Source organism: Anabrus simplex, chromosome 1, assembly GCF_040414725.1.
Source record: "Anabrus simplex isolate iqAnaSimp1 chromosome 1, ASM4041472v1, whole genome shotgun sequence".
Lineage (NCBI taxonomy): Eukaryota > Metazoa > Arthropoda > Insecta > Orthoptera > Tettigoniidae > Anabrus > Anabrus simplex.
The window spans coordinates 1,086,861,608-1,086,880,720 of record NC_090265.1 but is presented as its reverse complement, the minus strand read 5'-3'; the positions used below and the strand labels follow the sequence as shown (position 1 = coordinate 1,086,880,720).

At 39.2% G+C, this 19,113-nt stretch overlaps 1 protein-coding gene across 1 annotated transcript in view; it reads left to right on the top strand.

Moving 5' to 3' along the window:
• LOC136858108 (C3 and PZP-like alpha-2-macroglobulin domain-containing protein 8) overlaps positions 1 to 19,113 on the top strand; it is a 589,070-nt gene that overhangs the window by 453,863 nt on the left and 116,094 nt on the right. Inside the window, exons 8-9 of the mRNA XM_067137410.2 lie at positions 11,424 to 11,541; positions 16,303 to 16,454. Coding sequence (XP_066993511.2) covers positions 11,424 to 11,541; positions 16,303 to 16,454 — 270 coding nt within the window. The remainder of the gene's footprint in view (positions 1 to 11,423; positions 11,542 to 16,302; positions 16,455 to 19,113) is intronic.

Here is a 19,113-nt window from a genome sequence, read left to right as displayed (position 1 = left end):
CTGCATTTTTTGGGATAGACACAGTTGAAGTTTGAAGGTACTTACGTGATTGCTACTCCTATTTCGGAAGGGATGTCGATATTTATATATATCGTACGCCTTTTGAACCTATTCAACCTATTCATTTGAACATTCGACTTGTGAATTACTCTTGTTTGTGGCCGTAGGTGAATGTGCGTGACCACCAGTTTTCCTTCCGTTATGGCTCTTTTGGCATATGTGCAAGAGCGTAGTGTGTGTAAACGAGTAGGTTAATGGGGCGTATATCAACTATGGGATTTCCATCTATTTTGATTTTGATTTTCTCCTTACTGTTGGCGTGTTTCACCTCTATTTTCCCTAACCTCCTCCCGTTATCTTTCTGGTATTTGAAGTAAAAGATGGCGAGCATGTTTGCCTTAATTTTAGTTCCCTTTTATTTTCGTGCGCTCTGCGCATGCTTAATACTTGGTCTCACTAATGACCTTTCCGTGATTGGCTTTGATGATTATTATCTAACTACTCCTTGATTATTTTTTTAAAAAATCTGTGTGTGGGAGGTAACATTTGAGTTGGGTTTTATATATGTGATTGATGTATCCACAATGACGCATACAATATGCTGTTACTTGTGTACACGGATTTATTTACAATTATTTACAAATTAAATGCACATAATCTTAATCACTGTATCACAAACAAAACACTTCGCTCCGAGAACATCAACAAGCCGACATTTTAACAATTGCCTATCACAGCACATAGAGATTACAACCTTGAAACATAGTTGAAACAGATGACTACCGACTGCCTACATCGGCATGTCAGCCTAACCACAACACGTGTTCACCAGTGAAACTCCTACTAAACAATAACTCGTCTCTACCATCAAGACCACCTCTTTATACACGTGCCTGGCCAGGCTTCTAGAAAGATACATTACCAAAATACCTTCTCGTAAATATTAGAGTGCCTAACAACATGGTTATAATGTACAGAATATTCCACCATCAACTCGTCTGATCAAGAGCCATTCTGGATGTTAAAGTGTGTTTCGCAATTCTGTAGCGGATTACACATCATATACATGTAAAAATAAATTATATAATATTAATTTATAGGTATTTACATTAACTGAACTCATATAAATATTTATGTATAGCACATGTTTCATGACATAACCTCACAAATAATGTGATCGTTTCGTATGTACATATGATGTAACAATAATAATACTAATACTAACTAGATGTAAACACTTCACAGCCATACATTACAAGTAATAATAATAATAATAATAATAATAATAATAATAATTCGAGCTCGATACTTGCATTATTTACCCATGAGTGCGAGAACATTGTTTTCAAGTTACATCAGTTTATCACATTTGCGTCAATATTCCCCCTATAGCTTGAAACAATTTCCACAGTCTGTCACACTCTCTTGGTCGTCACTGTTTAACTACACCCAGACTACCTCAGTCACACAGCCCTCCTGTTGGCACTGTCGAAGTCCACGGTTCGCAGTCAGGCGGTTCGATCGGGGGCCACCACCTTCCTACCGTAGGTCCGCTGGGTCCAGTTGACGGTGTCTTCGTTCCTGGTGATGACGATCCACAGGTCCTCGCGTGGCATTCGAAGCTCCGCTGACTTTCCTCTCGTTCGTATCTGTGTGTTCTGTCAGGGCCCATGAACCTTCATAGTCCACCGGTGTGATGCATTGGACAGGCTCGCATGTCTCGGGCTTGGCTCTGTTGAGTCTCCTCTTTTTCTGCGGTGTTGATCTCGATGTTCTTACTGGTACATGGCTTTGTGCCGGGACGAGTGTCCTGGTCAGGTGGCACCCTCATTTGTTAGTTGTCGGTTCGGACCCCCATTGGTTCTCAGTCTCCTAGCGGGGGTCCCACTGATTGTGTCATTGCCAACGCTGCCTCCATCTCCTGGGAAATCGTCTGAGCCTCCCCATTGTTGTGCTTCACGCTGAATGTTCTCCCTGGACAGTTCACGGTGCCGTGGAGCTTACTGCAGCTGTCGAGCGCCTTGCTCTTGGTGTCATGCCCGTACGGCCCATTCAACGTCGCGTTGTTCGCGTTGTTCGGTCTCTGGCGTCGAATACCCGCGGCGTTCCATCGGTGCGCTGAGTCCTTTCCTGCACCTGTACTCGGTAGTCGACTCTCGGTTGGTGGGCACTGCCGCGCCCGCTGAATTCTTCCACAACTTCCTCGCAGGTCGAACATGGCTGCGGGCTGCGTCGTACTTCCATCTCCTACCCACGAAGTCCAGCGATCTGGTATTCGGCTCACTCTTCTGACGTCAATCCGGTCTTGAACTGTGCCTCGATCTTCCCCTCGAGTTTTCCAAACTGTGCCTCGATGTTCCCCTCGAGTTTTCCAAACTGGGCCTCCATGTTTTTAGACTGGGCCTGAATCAAGGAAATTAACTGTTCAAACATCACCACGGTCCTCTGGTCGTTCTTCATTTTCGAATCCAATAGATTCTAAGGGTCCTGTCACGGTCGCCAATGATGTATTCACAATGACGCACACAAAATGCTGTCAACTTGTGTACACGGGTTTATTTACAATTATTTACAAATTAAATGCACATAACCTTAATCACTGAATCAAAAACAAAACACTTCACTCCGAGAACATCAACAAGCCACCATTTTAACAACTGCCTATCACAGCACATAGAGATTACAACCTTGAAACACAGTTGAAACAAATGACTACCGACTGCCTACATCGGCATGTCAGCCTAACCACAACACGTGTTCAACAGTGAAGCTCCTACTAAACAATAACTCGTCTCTACCATCAAGACCACCTCATATACGTGCCTGGCCAGGCTTCTTGAAAGATACATTACCAAAATACCTTCTCGTGAATTCTCGAGTGCCTAACAACATGGTTATAATGTACAGAATATTCTACCATAAACTCGTCTGATCTAGAGCCATTCTGGATGTTACAGTGTGTTTCTCAATTATGTAGCGGTTTACAGATCATATACAGGTAATAATAAATTATATAATAATAATTTACAGGTATTTATATTAACTGAACTCATATAAATATTTATGTACAGCACATGTTTCATGACATAACCTCACAAGTAATGCGATCGTACCGTATGTACATATGATGTAATAATAATTATAATACGAATACTAACCGGATGTAACCACTTCATATCCATACATTACAATTAATAATAATAATAATAATAATAATAATAATAATAATTCGCGCTCGATACTTGCATTATTTACCCAGCACTTGCGTCATGATGAACATCGTGGAAAGATTTATCCCCTTTTAGGGATTTATAATCCAAGTCGTGGGTTATTGTTGTATTGTGATGAAAGTAATATACAACTACTATATAAGTAAAGCTATTGTTTTATTAGTACGCCCTCACCATATGAACATGGTCTTAGTAAAGGTAACATGAAAACAAAGTCTGATGTGAGATAAGAACCATACACGTACATTTTTATGTATATATTTGCCATTTCCTATTTCGAGTCATTACCTTTTTCTCCAGATTTTTAAATAAACCTTCCTTTTAAATATGTATTGGTTTGTATTGTATGTAGACTAGCCTCTTATACTTGTTTCCTATGGCCTAGGAGGCCCATCTCCAGTTCATGACCTGTTCGCTAGTCATTTCCAGTCACGGTCCAAACCCAACCTTTTGGTATCATGATTATTGTTATAGCACTTACTTTCCACTGCGCACTCTAATCTTCATGATCATGTTGCTCCAGAATCGGGTGTATCATTATATCTTCATGGGAATTTATCGTAGTAGAGATTCATATAATTAGTGAATATGGGTGGTTTATAAGCTTCCTGAAGTATTGTGACTTCGAATATAGTTAAAACAGATGTTTAACTTTAGAAATAAGCAACAAATGAAGAACTGTACTACAGTTCGCTTTATCTAAAACAAAAGCGAACTGCTTCGGTTGTGATAAATCAGTGACAAAGTTAAGGACTCAGAAGAAATCGCCAATCTGGACGTAATTTGGTACTCATTTTTCGCTGGCGAGTGTGTAAATGAAGGCCTCAAGAGTGAATTAGTGGTGCCACCATGATTAAAGTGGTAATGACATCAGGTTGGTTGTCTTGGTCAGGACTTCCTTTTCAAAGAGAATTTATTCCATTCAGCACAAATTCCATGATTGTTCCGGCCCTGTCAATGGTAATTCATATTTTCCTTCGGCGATCAAAACCAGGTGCAGGGGTGGTTCTGTTTAAATGGAACCAAATATGAGTGTTTATATTTAAGCTTCATTCTTCTTTTCGGAGCCGATGACTTACATGTTAGGTCCCTCTAAAAACAACAATGAAACAAATATCATTATTTTGTCCACTGAGAATTTGAGTCAAAACTGTTCTCTGCAAAACTCTAGGTATGACTGATGGGTGGTTTTCTGGACTTTAGACGGTTCTACTGAGATCAGGAATATCGTCATGAGTAGGAAAGTCCAGGTTTTGTAAGATCGTGTATCCTCAAATCAGAGCAACTTTTCTGCACAGATGAGGAGGCACGATATTGTTGAGGAACGGCCACCAATAGGTGGGAGTGGGCCTGATTAAGCTAGTGATTAGTTCCACGCAATTTTTTAAGTAAGCTATTGGCTAATTTAACATGAAGGCCGTTTAACGAAAGTGGAGCACAATATTCGGCCATAGAGAAAATCAGGCCTCCTGCTGAACCACGAAGCTTCTCCAATATGTCATTGTAGCTTCTTATTTTGGCAGCTGAGTTTCAAGGTGTTCACTGAAAGGCAGATTTATATATTCAGATTATTACACTTTATTTTAGAAAAAGGATGACTTTCTTCCTGAGTAAGATGTCTAATAAGATTGCAGAGATTAAATTATGACCAAATATAGTGAAATATATTCCCCTGCAAATCAGTTTACTGACATTTTTCTTCAAATATCATATAGTACAGAATATTTAACAATATTATGTCCAAAGAAATATGTCCTTATTTGTATATGTATATTTCGTGTACGCTTTCTTCTCACGCTAAAATAGAAGTTCAGCCTTTGTATTCCTTAAAATCGTTTTCGGCAGAATTTTCTCTCCTGACGAATCATTATTTTGCTAGTTACACAGTATTGTGACAATATGCAAGGTATATTTTCTAAGAAGGTAGCCGTACCTTTCAGTGACGACTTAGTTAATGTAACTTAAAAGCTTTTAAGTCTGTCATAAACACACATACCTCTACCTGTAAAATAGTGTGTGCTTTTTACCGGTATGTTTTAACTAATGTTTTCGGTAGACTGAAAAGCTTTTCAGTTACATAATATGGATGCTTAATTAGTAATATTAATAATCGTATGGCCTCAGCTACCGAATTGCAAACCTTGCAGACCTTCTTAAGTAGTGTCGTTTACGCGGCCTGGCTACCAATTTCGATTTTCTTTTTGTGGTGCTGTCTAGCAACGAAAGTGTGTTTCTACTGGAATATTTCCTTCGCCAAGTTTACCCATTGACTTACTAACTTTGAAAAGAAAACTTGCCCAAAGAAAGTGCATTTATTTTTTATGAAAAGTTGAATTAATACTTATCTTACAATGTGACATGCTTAATATTGTGCTTTTTACCGGTATGTTTTAACTAATGTTTTCGGTAGACTGAAAAGCTTTTCAGTTACATAATATGGATGCTTAATTCAAGTTCAAAATTTGTTCCAATGGCGAATCATAGAGAAGTCGTCTCTCAGTATCTTACTAAATACTGTTAGTTCGTTCAGTTTTACACTCGGAACATCAGACTTCTCCAAAAGTTCTCCTCTTACAACCGCTCTTGCCAATAAATGGAATGTTCTGAACCACATCGGTTACACTCGTCTATTACCATGTGTAATCAAACGCGGGTACATCGACAATAGGCCAAATTACAGCTTCCATGCCACCCATTTATTACTATCAATATTTTCCCTCTCATACATACACGCATTCGGATCATTGTCCATAGTATCACTACAACTATTCAACAGATAGTCTTCGATTTTCATTAGTTTTCTTAGGGAATGAACACGAATGTGAATGTTTAGCCACTCAACAACATGCAGACTATTGAATGTGCACAATGATATACAGAATAACGGGCATGCTCAGAAGCAGTCAGTAATTATTTACGAAGAAGGCTGCGCTTCTATTCGTAGGAGTATAGGTCCAACTATTGAATGTCCAGTAGCCTCCTCTCACCTGGTGGTATTTTGAACCATTTAAAGGCCAAAAATTATTAAGAGAAGACTTTGTGAGTTCCACTCGTCAAAGTATCTTAGGGCCCGAATAATTAGGCATGACTGGCACTCCTAAATGCAAGCCACTACGCTAATTTAATTTTGCCGGGTGATATTAGGTACGCTATTAGGTATGTTCAAGATACAAGCAAGAATGACATGGACCGAGCTCGATAGCTGTAGTCGTTTAAGTGCGGCCAGTGTCCAGTAATCGGGAGATAGTAGGTTCGAACCCCACTGTCGGCAGCCCTGAAAATGGTTTTCCATGGTTTCCCATTTTCACACCAAGCAAATGCTGGGGCTGTACCTTAATTAAGTCCACGGCCGCTTCCTTCCCACTCCTAGCCCTTTCCTGTCCCATCGTCGCCATAAGACCTATCTGTGTCGGTGCGACGTCAAGCAAGTAGCAAAAGAAAAAAAAAAGAATGACATGGAGTGCGAGATTTTTAACTGACCTTCAAGAATCGAATACCCTCAACACATGTGTTTCCGAAGTACTGTATAGTAGATAAGAGTGCAGAGATCGAGCATGCACAACGCTGATGGGCATTAAGATTATTACACGAACATCATGGAAAATAAAACACTTTATTAAAAAAGTAACAGGACAGTTTCCGTCACCAAAAGTATCATAATTTTTATTAGCTTATATGTTCACTATATGGTTGTGGCTGATGTCTATAACAACTGAAAAAAATTCAAAGGAAAGCAGCGAAAGCAGCACGATTTGTTCTGGGTGATTTCTGACAAAGGAGTAGGGTTACTAAAATGTTGCAAACTTTGGGCTGGGAAGACTTGGGAGTAAGGCGACGAGATGCTCGACTATATGGTATGTTTTGAGTGTCAGTGATGACTGGCGTGTAATGACATGAGTAGAAGAATAAGACTTAAGTGGAGCTTTTAAAAGTAGGAAAGATCATAATATGAAGATAAAGTTGGAATTCAAGCGGACAGATTGGAGTAAATATTCATTTACAGGACGAGGAGTAAGGGATTGGAATAAATTATCAAGGAAAATGTCCGATAAATCTCCACGTTCGTTGAAAATGTTCAAGAAAAAGCTAGGTAAACAATTGATAGGGAATTAGCCACCTGGGCGACCAGCCTAAATGCAGATCATTGGATTGATTGATTGATTGATTGATTGATTGATTGATTGATTGATTGATTGATTGATTGATTGATTGATTGATTGATTGATTGATTGATTGATTGATTGATTGATTGATTGATTGATTGATTGATTGATTGATTGATTGATTGATTGATTGATTGATTGATTGATTGATTGATTGATTGATTGATTGATTGATTGATTGATTGATTGATTGATTGATTGATTGATTGATTGATTGATTGATTGATTGATTGATTGATTGATTGATTGATTGATTGATTGATTGATTGATTGATTGATTGATTGATTGATTGATTGATTGATTGATTGATTGATTGAGTTGAAATTGCAGTTGAGATCATGAATCAGGCACTGTATCACTGATCCAATCAATTTTGTTTCTCTGTCTGTTAGGTCATCAGCCCATAGGCTGGTTGGATCCTCAAATAGCACCACCAAAGGTTATGCGGTTATAAGGAAACCGCAAAAACCAATGGCAGCACCAAAATGAGGCGTACTAGGCAAGACGAGGAGTGAGGTAGTTTGCCATTGATTTCCTCACTGGGTCAGAAAGTGCTATTGCAGCACGACTGACCCTATGAGCAACACCTTTCGTAACACTCAGATGCACTAGTTGTGCTCTGAATGTCAATACTCAGCACCACCCATACCCCAGCAGCTTCCATATTGTCACAGCCATGGATGAGACTGGGACTTCGGTGAAAGCTACACTTTACTCTGGCCTGTGCCAAGGGATGGACACAAAAGTACTGTATCCATCAAGAAATGGCAGCAGGCAACAATTTTGTTTAATAATAATAATAATAATAATAATAATAATAATAATAATAATAATTTTGATTCTACGTCCTACTAACTATTTGCGCTTTTCAGAGGCACCAAGGTGCAGTAGTTTTGTCCCGCAAGAGTTTCTTTACGTGTCCGTAAATCTGTCGACACAAAACTGACGTATTTGAGTTTGAAGTTTGCAAAAATCGAACCCGCTCATTTATGTTACTCTCAGAGAATCTTCCGTAGTTCAGCTACAATATGAGAATTACTTCCCTTCTTACGTTCATAGTTATAACTAAATTACTGTTCCGTCCAGAGATCCAAGGGTGCGACTCGCACTACTTACAGTAGGAATTCTGACAATGATAATGCTGGAGTGAGATGAGGAGTAATCTACTTACAGCGTATCGAAGTACAGAATAAAATTAAACTGAAAGGAAGCGTTATAAAATAATACAAATATACAGAAATGCTGCGTACAATATATGCCCTAATGGAAACTGGGTGTGAATAGGACGTTCCAGAAGCCGATGACACTGTATCATCACATGCCAACGGCCTTGGAAACAGGAGGATAAGGACAAATCTAAATTGTAAAACAATGATCAAAGTAGGTGTTGAGAATTTGTTCTCCTTTTGCGCACATACTCACTGTAAGTGTGGTACATTACTTCCACGTCATTTGATCACGAATAATGGTAAGAAATTTCGTTTTCATCTTATCACCCTTCCTTTTAATAGACCTAAAAGTAGACACAACGTTATAGACTTAACTATATTCAGCAAGTCTTAGAGAGATAGCTTTTTCACCTTTATTGGTAGATGGTAAAAGAAATCTGTCTAGACGGTCGATGTAAAGCACATTACGGAGAGCAATAAAGTAATAATTCGCTGGCAAGGAAACAACATCTTAAAGGTAATCAAGTTTTAAAACTTTTGGTTTTCAGTGGAGCAGTGGAAGACGCTGGAGAGTAAAGTCAATTTCACGGCTCAGTGGCCGCATGGATCTTACGGCGGGCCAAGGAAACAGTCTTAATCGAGACCGCCTGTTCCCAGTATCGACAGGTCACATCGATAAATGGATTTGTCGATATTCGATATTGGGAACTCAACCTCTTTGTTACTAAAAGGATTGTAGTGAGTAAATAGTTCCATTTCCCTAACGCCTTGTGTTTATACCGATTGACAAAGATATCTCGAGTTTCGGCGAGCTTTCATAGCAGAGTAACACAACATTTGAAAACAATGGCAAGAAGTTTGAATATTGCATCACAGTACAGACAACAAGCAACAGAGCAGCTGGTATCTGTGCCTTTGATCTTCGTACCATAATATTCAGAGTGTCGTATCTTGTTAACAAAGTTTCGCCTTGTAGGCCTACTAGACATGACATTACTTCCGAGGTCCAGTAACACAAACGTACCGAGCTCGAAATTTCAACTTTACTCATGGTGACACGTGACAAAACATCAAGTGAAATAAAGATATACTAAAGATATTATTGTAGACCATCCAGGTATATGCTCTGCGCGCTGTTTGGGCTTAGGAGGGGGAAGTTATAAATCAAAGAACTGCGATGCTGATAATACTGACCAGCAATACATGTTTTCGAAGTACTGTATAGTAGATAAGAGTGCAGAGATCGGACATGCACAGCGCTGCTGGACATAAAGATTGTTATACGAACATCATGAAAAATTAAATACTTTATTGAAAAAGTAACAGTAGAGTTTCCGTCATCAAAAGCAATATAATTTTTATTACCTAATATGTTCACGATATTATAGTGGCCGATGTCAATAATAATAATAATAATAATAATAATAATAATAATAATAATAATAATAATAATAATAATATATCTATGACTCAGTGGTAGAGTGTCATCCTCTGGATCCCAATATCACGGGTTAAAACCCGACAAGGGTAGTCGGATTTTAATGGGCGGAAAGATATTGGCATATAAAAGTTTTCTGGTGACGTATTTGGTGCTTAGACGACAAAATGAATATAAACTCAGCCACAGATCGCCCAACAGAGAACCAGTTTCTCTGCCATCTGGAAGAGTAAAACACAGAACGTTTAAATTGAGACGCAGGGGGCCTAAATGGCGTCAAATTAAAATGTCCGCAGATGATAGCTCAGGTCTTATTATTATTATTATTATTATTATTATTATTATTATTATTATTATTATTATTATTATTATTATTATTATTATAAACCAAGCCCATGGCACATACATCCCATTAGGTTTGGCCTGCTAATATGACTGCTATCCAATCAGATTACTTGGAGTTCATATAGTCACCATGATGACATCTTCAAAAAAAATTCCATCGGCTGAGATTCAAATCATGACGACCTTATTTCCAAGCCAGTACCGAAACCACACGGCTATTATTTTCCTCTGAGTACAAAAGTTGGGTTCATTCAATACATGATTTGAAACGAAGGGGAACCGATCAAGAAGTCAAACAACATGGCTACAAAAATAGTTTAGTTTAGAACTTTTGAATTGGCATTTTTAAGCTTGTATTCTGGATATGGTGGGTTCGAATCCCTCTGTCAGCTGCCCTGAGGAATGTTTTCTAAGATTTCTCATTTTATACTAGGCGATTGCTGAGGCTGTACTTTAATTAAGACCATGGTTACTATCTTCATAGTCCCAGCCCTTTGCCACCTTAGCATATTAAAAAAAAAACTGTGTCTTAGCGTGACGTTAAATTACTGCCAAGAAAATATCACTTCCGAGGTAAGAACACTTTTTCTATAATATGAAAGTATAAAAGAACAACGGGCACCAATTACCCAGAGACTTCAGCGTGATTCACGTTGTATGTGATTGATGATGAGAATCTTCTGTATCAGAGAAATCTAAATTTACTGAATTACGTATGTTTAAAATATCATTGCAAGTACAGTATTTGTATTCGTTTCAACGCCTCCTCAACCATACAAATGTTTAAAAAATCTAAGGTGCTGGACATTCATCTTAGAGGAGTTCGTTAAAGATCCGGAAGTCAGCGTCGAAGAGTTGTCGCATTTTAACACTCCAAATATCATCGACTTTGATTGGAATCTAACCCGCTATTTGAGGGCAATTAACTTACTGTAGTATTGACATAGGGCCTGAAAATTTCATTGGAAAATGTGTGTGTCGATGACGTTCCTCTCAAACGAAATACAGTATGATAGGAATTTATAGTAAGATGTGATGGTTGTCGGAAAAAAATAAGCAATCTGTTGTATGTTCCAGCTTCACCGTCCAGTCAGTGATGGCACCTGTCAGCCATCTTCTTGTCTACTACGTCACGGAGGAAGGAGAACCCATCAGTGATGTCATCAGCTTTGATGTTAAGCTGCTCCTCAAACAGGTAAACTATAGCATCAGTAAAAGGATCATATTTGAAGACAGATGTGCTGAATTTCCAGATAAACAGCCATATGTGTCTATTCTCTACCATTAACGTTGTTTCTAATTGGTTCAACTCTTTAATAAAGCAGTTTTGTTCAAACTGTAGACTAATTATACTCGATGAATACTCGTTTTATGTTTAATTCATTATTCTACTAGCGACCTGGTTCTACTTCATGAGGGAAAACTTTTAAATTTATGGCGATAAGTCTTTTAAGATTACTTTGTAGATGACTTTACAGTAATCGTTTTCCCTAGATGTAGGCCTTTGTACATGGCTCTGTGTGTTGTATTAACCAGGCCCTTGGCTCACTCCTTTATCCCCATGCGATATTTAAATCATTCCAGTACCTACTTTCACTAAAACGAAGATAACTTAAAATAACAAGGACGAAAATGTAACGTAATACAAATACTAGGTAGACTACAATTATTGTTTGAAACACAGCTTTACTAATGAGATGAATTAAATTCCGTTTCTGAGATCAAAATTAATTGCAAATTTTCATCTCTTAATGTTGATCTGTATTGAGGTTTTTTCATATTTTATCTTTGAAAATGTCTTTTCACAACAAATACAGAAATACAGAAAATGATCTTAGTTCACCTTAACTTTTGCATCGCTTGGAAGACGTTTATACATTTTTGTTGTATTGGAATTTGCCCTTTAGCACGTTACCACACTGCAGAATAATCACTTCTATTTAAAGGTTAGAAGGATGCTCCCCAGTTGTGCAGTCAAATGGATTTTGAGTTAAGGAAAGTCCTCTACACTATCATCAAGATTCGAAAAAACGTGGGGCCGATGACCTCTTAAGATTACAAAATATATCGTCTGCAAATTTGTGTGGAAATGGGAATTATACGTCTTCTGTTAATTTTTGACAACATTGGAAATCCACAAAACAACTTAATATGCTTTGTGACTCAATCAAAGCCAGTTGTCGTCGAAATTACTGCCTTATGTTTCATATGTTAGCACATTAGCATATTAGTTTAAAATCCATTAGGAGATCCTATGATATCAGCAGCAAAAGTCAATTTGCAAAGCCATACAGTGCTCGATAATAATGGTTGAGGGTGTTTTTTCCTGTTCAGAAAAATTTCAGTCGCTGCTCGGAGTTAAAAACTTAACTTTACCATAGCTGAGCCATCGGACTGCTGTAAGGTAGGGCTAATCAGGATATTCAGTTTTCATTTCTGACAGAATATCACGGAATTAACAATGCTTCAGTTCACAATACCGAATGAAGTTCAGCATTAACATATCTGGTTCAAAAAACACATTATAGATTCAGGCATTACCCACAAAGTATCTGCTGATGAACTGCAATAGAAAACCTTAGGCTTTGAACACCTTACGTTTTCACGAGACTTGAAAATGTTACCAACTAAACCTTTGGCTGCTCAGTACATAATTATACCACCATCAGTTGTGACGCACTTTAGCTGAGTCGACTTCAATTGTACTTCGCATACGTTTTCTCAGCTTGCTTGAAAATGTTTTTCCACGCAGATTATTTATAGAAGTGAATTCTTCGGTCACTTTAAAGTGAACATTGATTCCTCGAATAAAAAACACCAGCAATGAGTAGTATCTGTAATGTGTATCGACTCATCAAGAGCCGAGGAATACCATTCTAAATCATTTGCCTTGTTAATTATTTGGTTACTGGTGTTGCTCCAAATGTCCTCATCTCTCACAGTAAATGTTTTCGCGGAAAGACTGATAATATTAAATAAATTCAGTTTCTCCGGACACATTTCTTCGGCTGCTACTATCTAACATGATTTAATTAACTCGCCATCAGTGAACGGTTTTCCTTCCTTGGCTAAGAAATGAGCTACTTGTAAACTTACTTTAGTTGCAACCTCATTTTCAATTTTCAATTTTGAGAAGAAACTCCACAGTAATGAAATGCTCCGTTTTAAATTTTCTATTTTTTCTAATCATTTCTTCCCTGTGACTTGGAAATATTGTGACAAATTCTTAGTCTCGTAATGCCGACGTATAGTGTAGATACCATTTTAGTACAGCTATAGTGTCACTGCACAATAAACACAACGCGTTGCCGTCTAATTCAGTAACAAAATACCTTTCCTGATGCACAGAGTAAAGGGGCCGCGCAGTTTGGGTCACATAGCTGTCTTTTTCGCAAATCCTCAACTCGAAACTGTGGCGATCGTTGTGTTTATTAAGTCAGAAACAAATAGCTATTCCTACAAAAAAAATGGAAAGGACGACATACACTAAAGCGTGTTAATAGTGCCACACAACAATCAGAGCGCAGGGAAGCGTGGTATAAGATATTTGTGACGTCGAATTATCGAGACCGAACAATCATGAGCAGTAAAGGTAAGATAGAAAGACTTCAACTGAGTAGCGTACAAATAATTTTTTCTTGTTTTTTCTTTTTTTATTTTTAACAGGTTTCAATAACAGATATATTGTAACGACAACAGAATGGAAACAAGAAGAATTATACAACAACGAGTAAAAACAGATATCTTTGGCTTACAAAACTTTGAAAAGGCATACTCAATCTTTCACAAATAGAGTGGAACATTCCGGAAATTAATATAAGTGCAAGTAAAAACAATGTCTAATCCCCCAAGGTCAACCAGGCTTGCTTCAAATAAGAAAGATGACAGAACATTTCAAAGACCAGAGAAAATACACTATTCGATTCGCAGACCACAATTTCTCAGTGATTAGTTTTTAAAATGATAATTAAAGGTAGAAAGAAAGGAAAGGGGAAAGGACAAGGGAAAACACGAGAAAGAGAAAAATATGTTAGGAAGCGAAACAAGGAGGATGAAAATTTAAGTAGGGATCAGGCCGCATAGTCCCAGTTGGAAATAATAACGTTGATTACACCACACGCAAAGTTCAAAGTCACTGATAAGGTTGGCAGTCCACCACTCCCTTCTTACACACTCGGAGAAGAAGTCTCAGAATGAAAATTTGAGCACCATAATTGTATTTGACGTAGAGTCCTGAAGGGACTAGAGTTCAGAATCAAATAGTAGTAAAGACTCTCAAGGCAAGGAAAAGGCAAGTATTGAAAACATAATGTAAAATACTAGTCTGCTCACCCGGTCTGAAGAGGAAGAAGAAGGTAAACAGCACACGGTCCAACCGTGCGGAATGCAGGAGCTCCCACTGCCTATTACAAAACACGAAGCGCACCTGATCCCTGGTCGAAGGAAAGCGGCGAGTATATATACGCCAGGGAAGGCAAGTCTAGAAAATGCTGGAGACAGGTGACGTCAGGTGGTGGCGTGGGGAGAAGCGACAGCGCAAGCAGTAGTGAGGCAGACTAGCAAGCAGGCAGAGCAGTATAATGTGTAGCAGAACGGAGTGGAGAAGTATGCTTAAGTTAAGAAAAATGTTGAGATCGGGAGCTCGTAACAAAACTAACTGTTAGAGCGTGGAACCGCCATAGACAATACGTATCGAAATCCGTAAGAATGTTCCATTGGTCCTAGAGCTTCATAGACATTGAAATAATATCATGTAATTTTCGCGCTTCATGAAATATTATTCGACTTCAACTTTTTTTAAGCATTTGGAAATGTAAAATCCTTTCTTAGCTCGCGAGCCACAGAAGAAGAGTTAGTGGGCTGGATATGGCCCGCGGTCCGTAGTTTGCCGATCCCTGGGCTATATGAATGTATTTGGCTGTCAGTGAGGACCTCTCTGATATATTCAACAGGACAAAATTTGTAACTATCATCCGAAAAGGCCTTACGAAAGAGGACGTCATGTAGATCAAAATTAAATTTTGTAACAGAGTATATGAAGAAACATATTGATTATTCTACTTCCTCTTCTTGGCTTTTGTCCCAATTCATTTGGATCGGTTCTCCATGCGGATTGGACTCAGTTTAACGGGCGGAAACCCTTCCTGATGCACCGAGTAAGGGGGCGCGCAGTTTGGCTCGCGTAGCTGTGAACTTGCATTCAAGAGATGACAGGTTTGACCCCCGCTGTCAGCAGCCCTGAAGATGGTTTCCCGTGGTTTCCCATTTTCACTGCCGGCAAATGCTGGGGCTGTACCTTAATTAAGGCCACGGTCGCTTCCTTCACACTCTTAATCCTTTACTATTCCATCGTCGCCATAAGACCTATCTGTGTCGGTGCGACGTTAAACAAATTATGGAGGAATGTATTCACTATTGCGTGCTTCGATGGTGATAGGTAGTATAGTGTGTTGTATGTATATGAAGAGGTGTGTATTAAGACAAAAACACAAACACCAAGTTGCCGAACCAAAAGAATCAACCATGAGCAGTTAAAATCACCGGTCCGGCTGGGAATCGAACCCAGGTAAGAATACTGACCATTTAGCCAAGAAGCCGGACGTCGGTTCTTCTGTATGGTACCCTTGAATTGACACCCGTTGTTGTCACCTACTGTGTCGCATGAAACAACACTAAGCAACGAAAGTAGAAGCATTTTGGGTTTGAGACCCCATAACCTTTCTGACCCTACGTGCTTTTTCACGTGAAAATTCCAACCTGAGATCCACTTGAATTTTATACTCGGGTCTCCGAGTGGAAAGCTAACACCTAGGCAACTATGTCAATTGTATAGTCGTTCTAAGTGTAGAGAAGGTGGTTTCTACTTGTCACATCCCTTTGTTTTTTCAATTCTACAGGAAATGTTTGCAGGCCATTGAGCTAATAGTACATTAAATGCATTTAAAATGTGTTGCAGGTATCACTGAGCAGTAAAGAGCGCAAGTACTGGCTACCAGGACAGACCATGCCCGTCAGAGTGACTGCTGAACCCGGAGCGCTCGTGTGTCTTCTAGGAGGCCGAGCTGGAGCTACGGAGTCTCGGCTCGCTCCGATAGTCACCACTGTAAGGTACGTCGCAGACTCAGCTGCTGTCCCTGAATTTATTTTGTTCGTCCATCCGCAGATACAGCTGATCAGACCACCAGTCTGCAGAAACCACTGATTGTCCGTTCTCGTGGAGTGACTTCGTTTCCATCTCCACTATTATTAAGCTTCGATATAACTAATGATAGTTTCTAAGATATTCGACACCGGGCGAGATTGCCGTGCAGTTAGAGCCGCGCAGCTGTGGGTTCGAGCCCCACTGTCGACACCCCTGTAGATGGCTTTCCTTGGTTTCCCATTTTCACACCAGGCAAATGCTGGGATTGTACATTAATTAAGGCCACGGCCACTTCTTTCCCCCTCCTAGGCCTTTCCTATTCCATCGTCGCCATAAGACCTACCCGAGTCCGTGCGACGTTAAGCCAGAAGTTAAAAAAGAAAGATATTCGACATCGTTTCTAGTCATAGGTATAAATGCAGGAGGTAGAATATGAACTAAAAACCTGTCGTACAATTTATATTACGGAGACCTGCAAAACATTGATAACCAGTACAGTTTATCCCCAGTTGAGAACATACCTATTAGTTCCGTCTCTCGATGGATGAAGCATTAACACAAGCTAGATCAAAATATACGAGTAGGCCCTACTAACCAATCCATCGGACTCTGTTTTGACATTCATCTGTGGGTGGGGGCGGTAGAATAAATCCACGGTCATAAGAGGTGACTGAATGGGGCAAACCCCAGGGGCTATAATCTTGGGAGCATGGGTTGGCTACCACAGGGCCTCAATCTGAGCCTAACATTTCTTACATTTAGACTGCTTGTGCTGTGATTCTTTGATCTGAATAATAAGGTTATTGTTTCTGCGTCCCACTAACTACTTTGACGGTTTCCGGAGACGTTGAGGTGCCGCAATTTTGTTCCGCAGGAGTTCTTTTGCGTGCCAGTAAATCTAACGACATGAAGCTGACGTATTTGAGCACCTTCACGTACCACCGGACTGAGGCAGGATCGAACCTGCCAAGTTGGGGTCAGAAAGCCAGCGCCTCGATCGTCTGAGCCATTCAGTCTGGCTATTTGATCTCATATATGTCAGTGATATAGAAGCTGCTGGAGTCTGGGGTCATTCAGCCAAAGTCCGTATCTCTGCATGCCGTGAAATGTTATTACTAGGATCCATATGGTCTCGTTGAAGAAGGAAATACCAAACTACTTCGCCATTTTCTTCAGTATGCCTCATTAAATCACTCCTTTTGGTTTTTAGAGTATGATTATGCCCTCGTAACATTGCTTTTCAACTAATTCAGCAGTCCACATCCGCAGTGTAAGTTAGTGCTATTAGCTACCGTCCTCGAAGGCTCGGATTCAATTCGTGGTGGTGTCAGAGATTTAAGATTGACAGTGGCGATGGTATGTTGTCTATAAGGTACATACGGTTCACTTTCCCTCGAGCAACATCTTGGGAAATGCGCCGACGTAAATTGACTAACTAACTAACTAACTAATTAATTAATCCATCAGTATGTACACAATGCTCTACCATGAAATGGATCAATAGAGTCAAATGAACTTTACCATGGCTTTCCATTTCAAGTCCAGGCGAATGCCAGGATCTTAAATTAGCATATATACGATGGATACTTCGTTCCCACTACTAGCCCCAGTTAGTCATAAACATCGGGTGGTTACAGGTACAGTAAACTTTCCCTACTTAAACCACAGGGAACTTGATAGTGCGCGTACCAAACTCGGTAGGAAAGGCAGGGTTTATCTGGGGAATATTCATAAATGTGCTGATATGAAGAGAAGTATATCAAGAGAGTTAGTAGCCATATCCACGGAGATGCTGCGCGCAGCCGTGCAGCGTGCTCTCCTATGCTTTTAGGCTGTCCTGGACATTGATGGACATCATTTCGAGTACACTTTGTAGTCTGATGGATGATACGTCCATAGAAACCAGGCATATGGCATGACTAGCAAAATACCCGTGCTACCCCACAGTTTTAAACTGAAAGTTGTTATTCAAAGTTTTACATTTTGGAGAGTCCACTGTTGGATGAGCCTGCAAAATACACCCTCAATTCGTACTTCAACCGGATTTTGGGAATGATTATTTATTTTCTGATCTAACACTCATTGTAAAACCCGTACAGAAGAATTGGAATGTTTTCAACCCTATCTTATTTAATATCTAGAACGTAATAGAGGAATGAATGTTGTTTTAGGGGGTGAATGTTTTAAAATATTTATTAACATCTAGGATATAGAAGACCACCGTTCATGTAAAAGTTTAAATTAGTGCCTGAAACGGTTTCCGAAGAATGGATATTGTTTTTAAGAGAGTCATCCACTATCCAAATCCCTTAGGGGAGAAATATTTTGAAGTATACGATATTAAACACCTAGGAAATAAAAGAACCTTCTCATGAAATTACAACTTTGTACGTCAGCGGATTTTGGAGGGATGAATAATTTCGTTTCTCGAGTTAACCCCATTTTAACATATTAGGGGTGGAACGTTTAAAAATATTTCTTATTTCACACCTAGGATTTAAAATATATACCGCTATTTGGAATTTTGTCTTCGTACGTTAAACTATTTCGGAGGAAGAAAGGAATGTATTTGTTTCCGGATCTTAACCTTAAACTAACTCTCTGTGAGGTAATTTGAAACTTCTG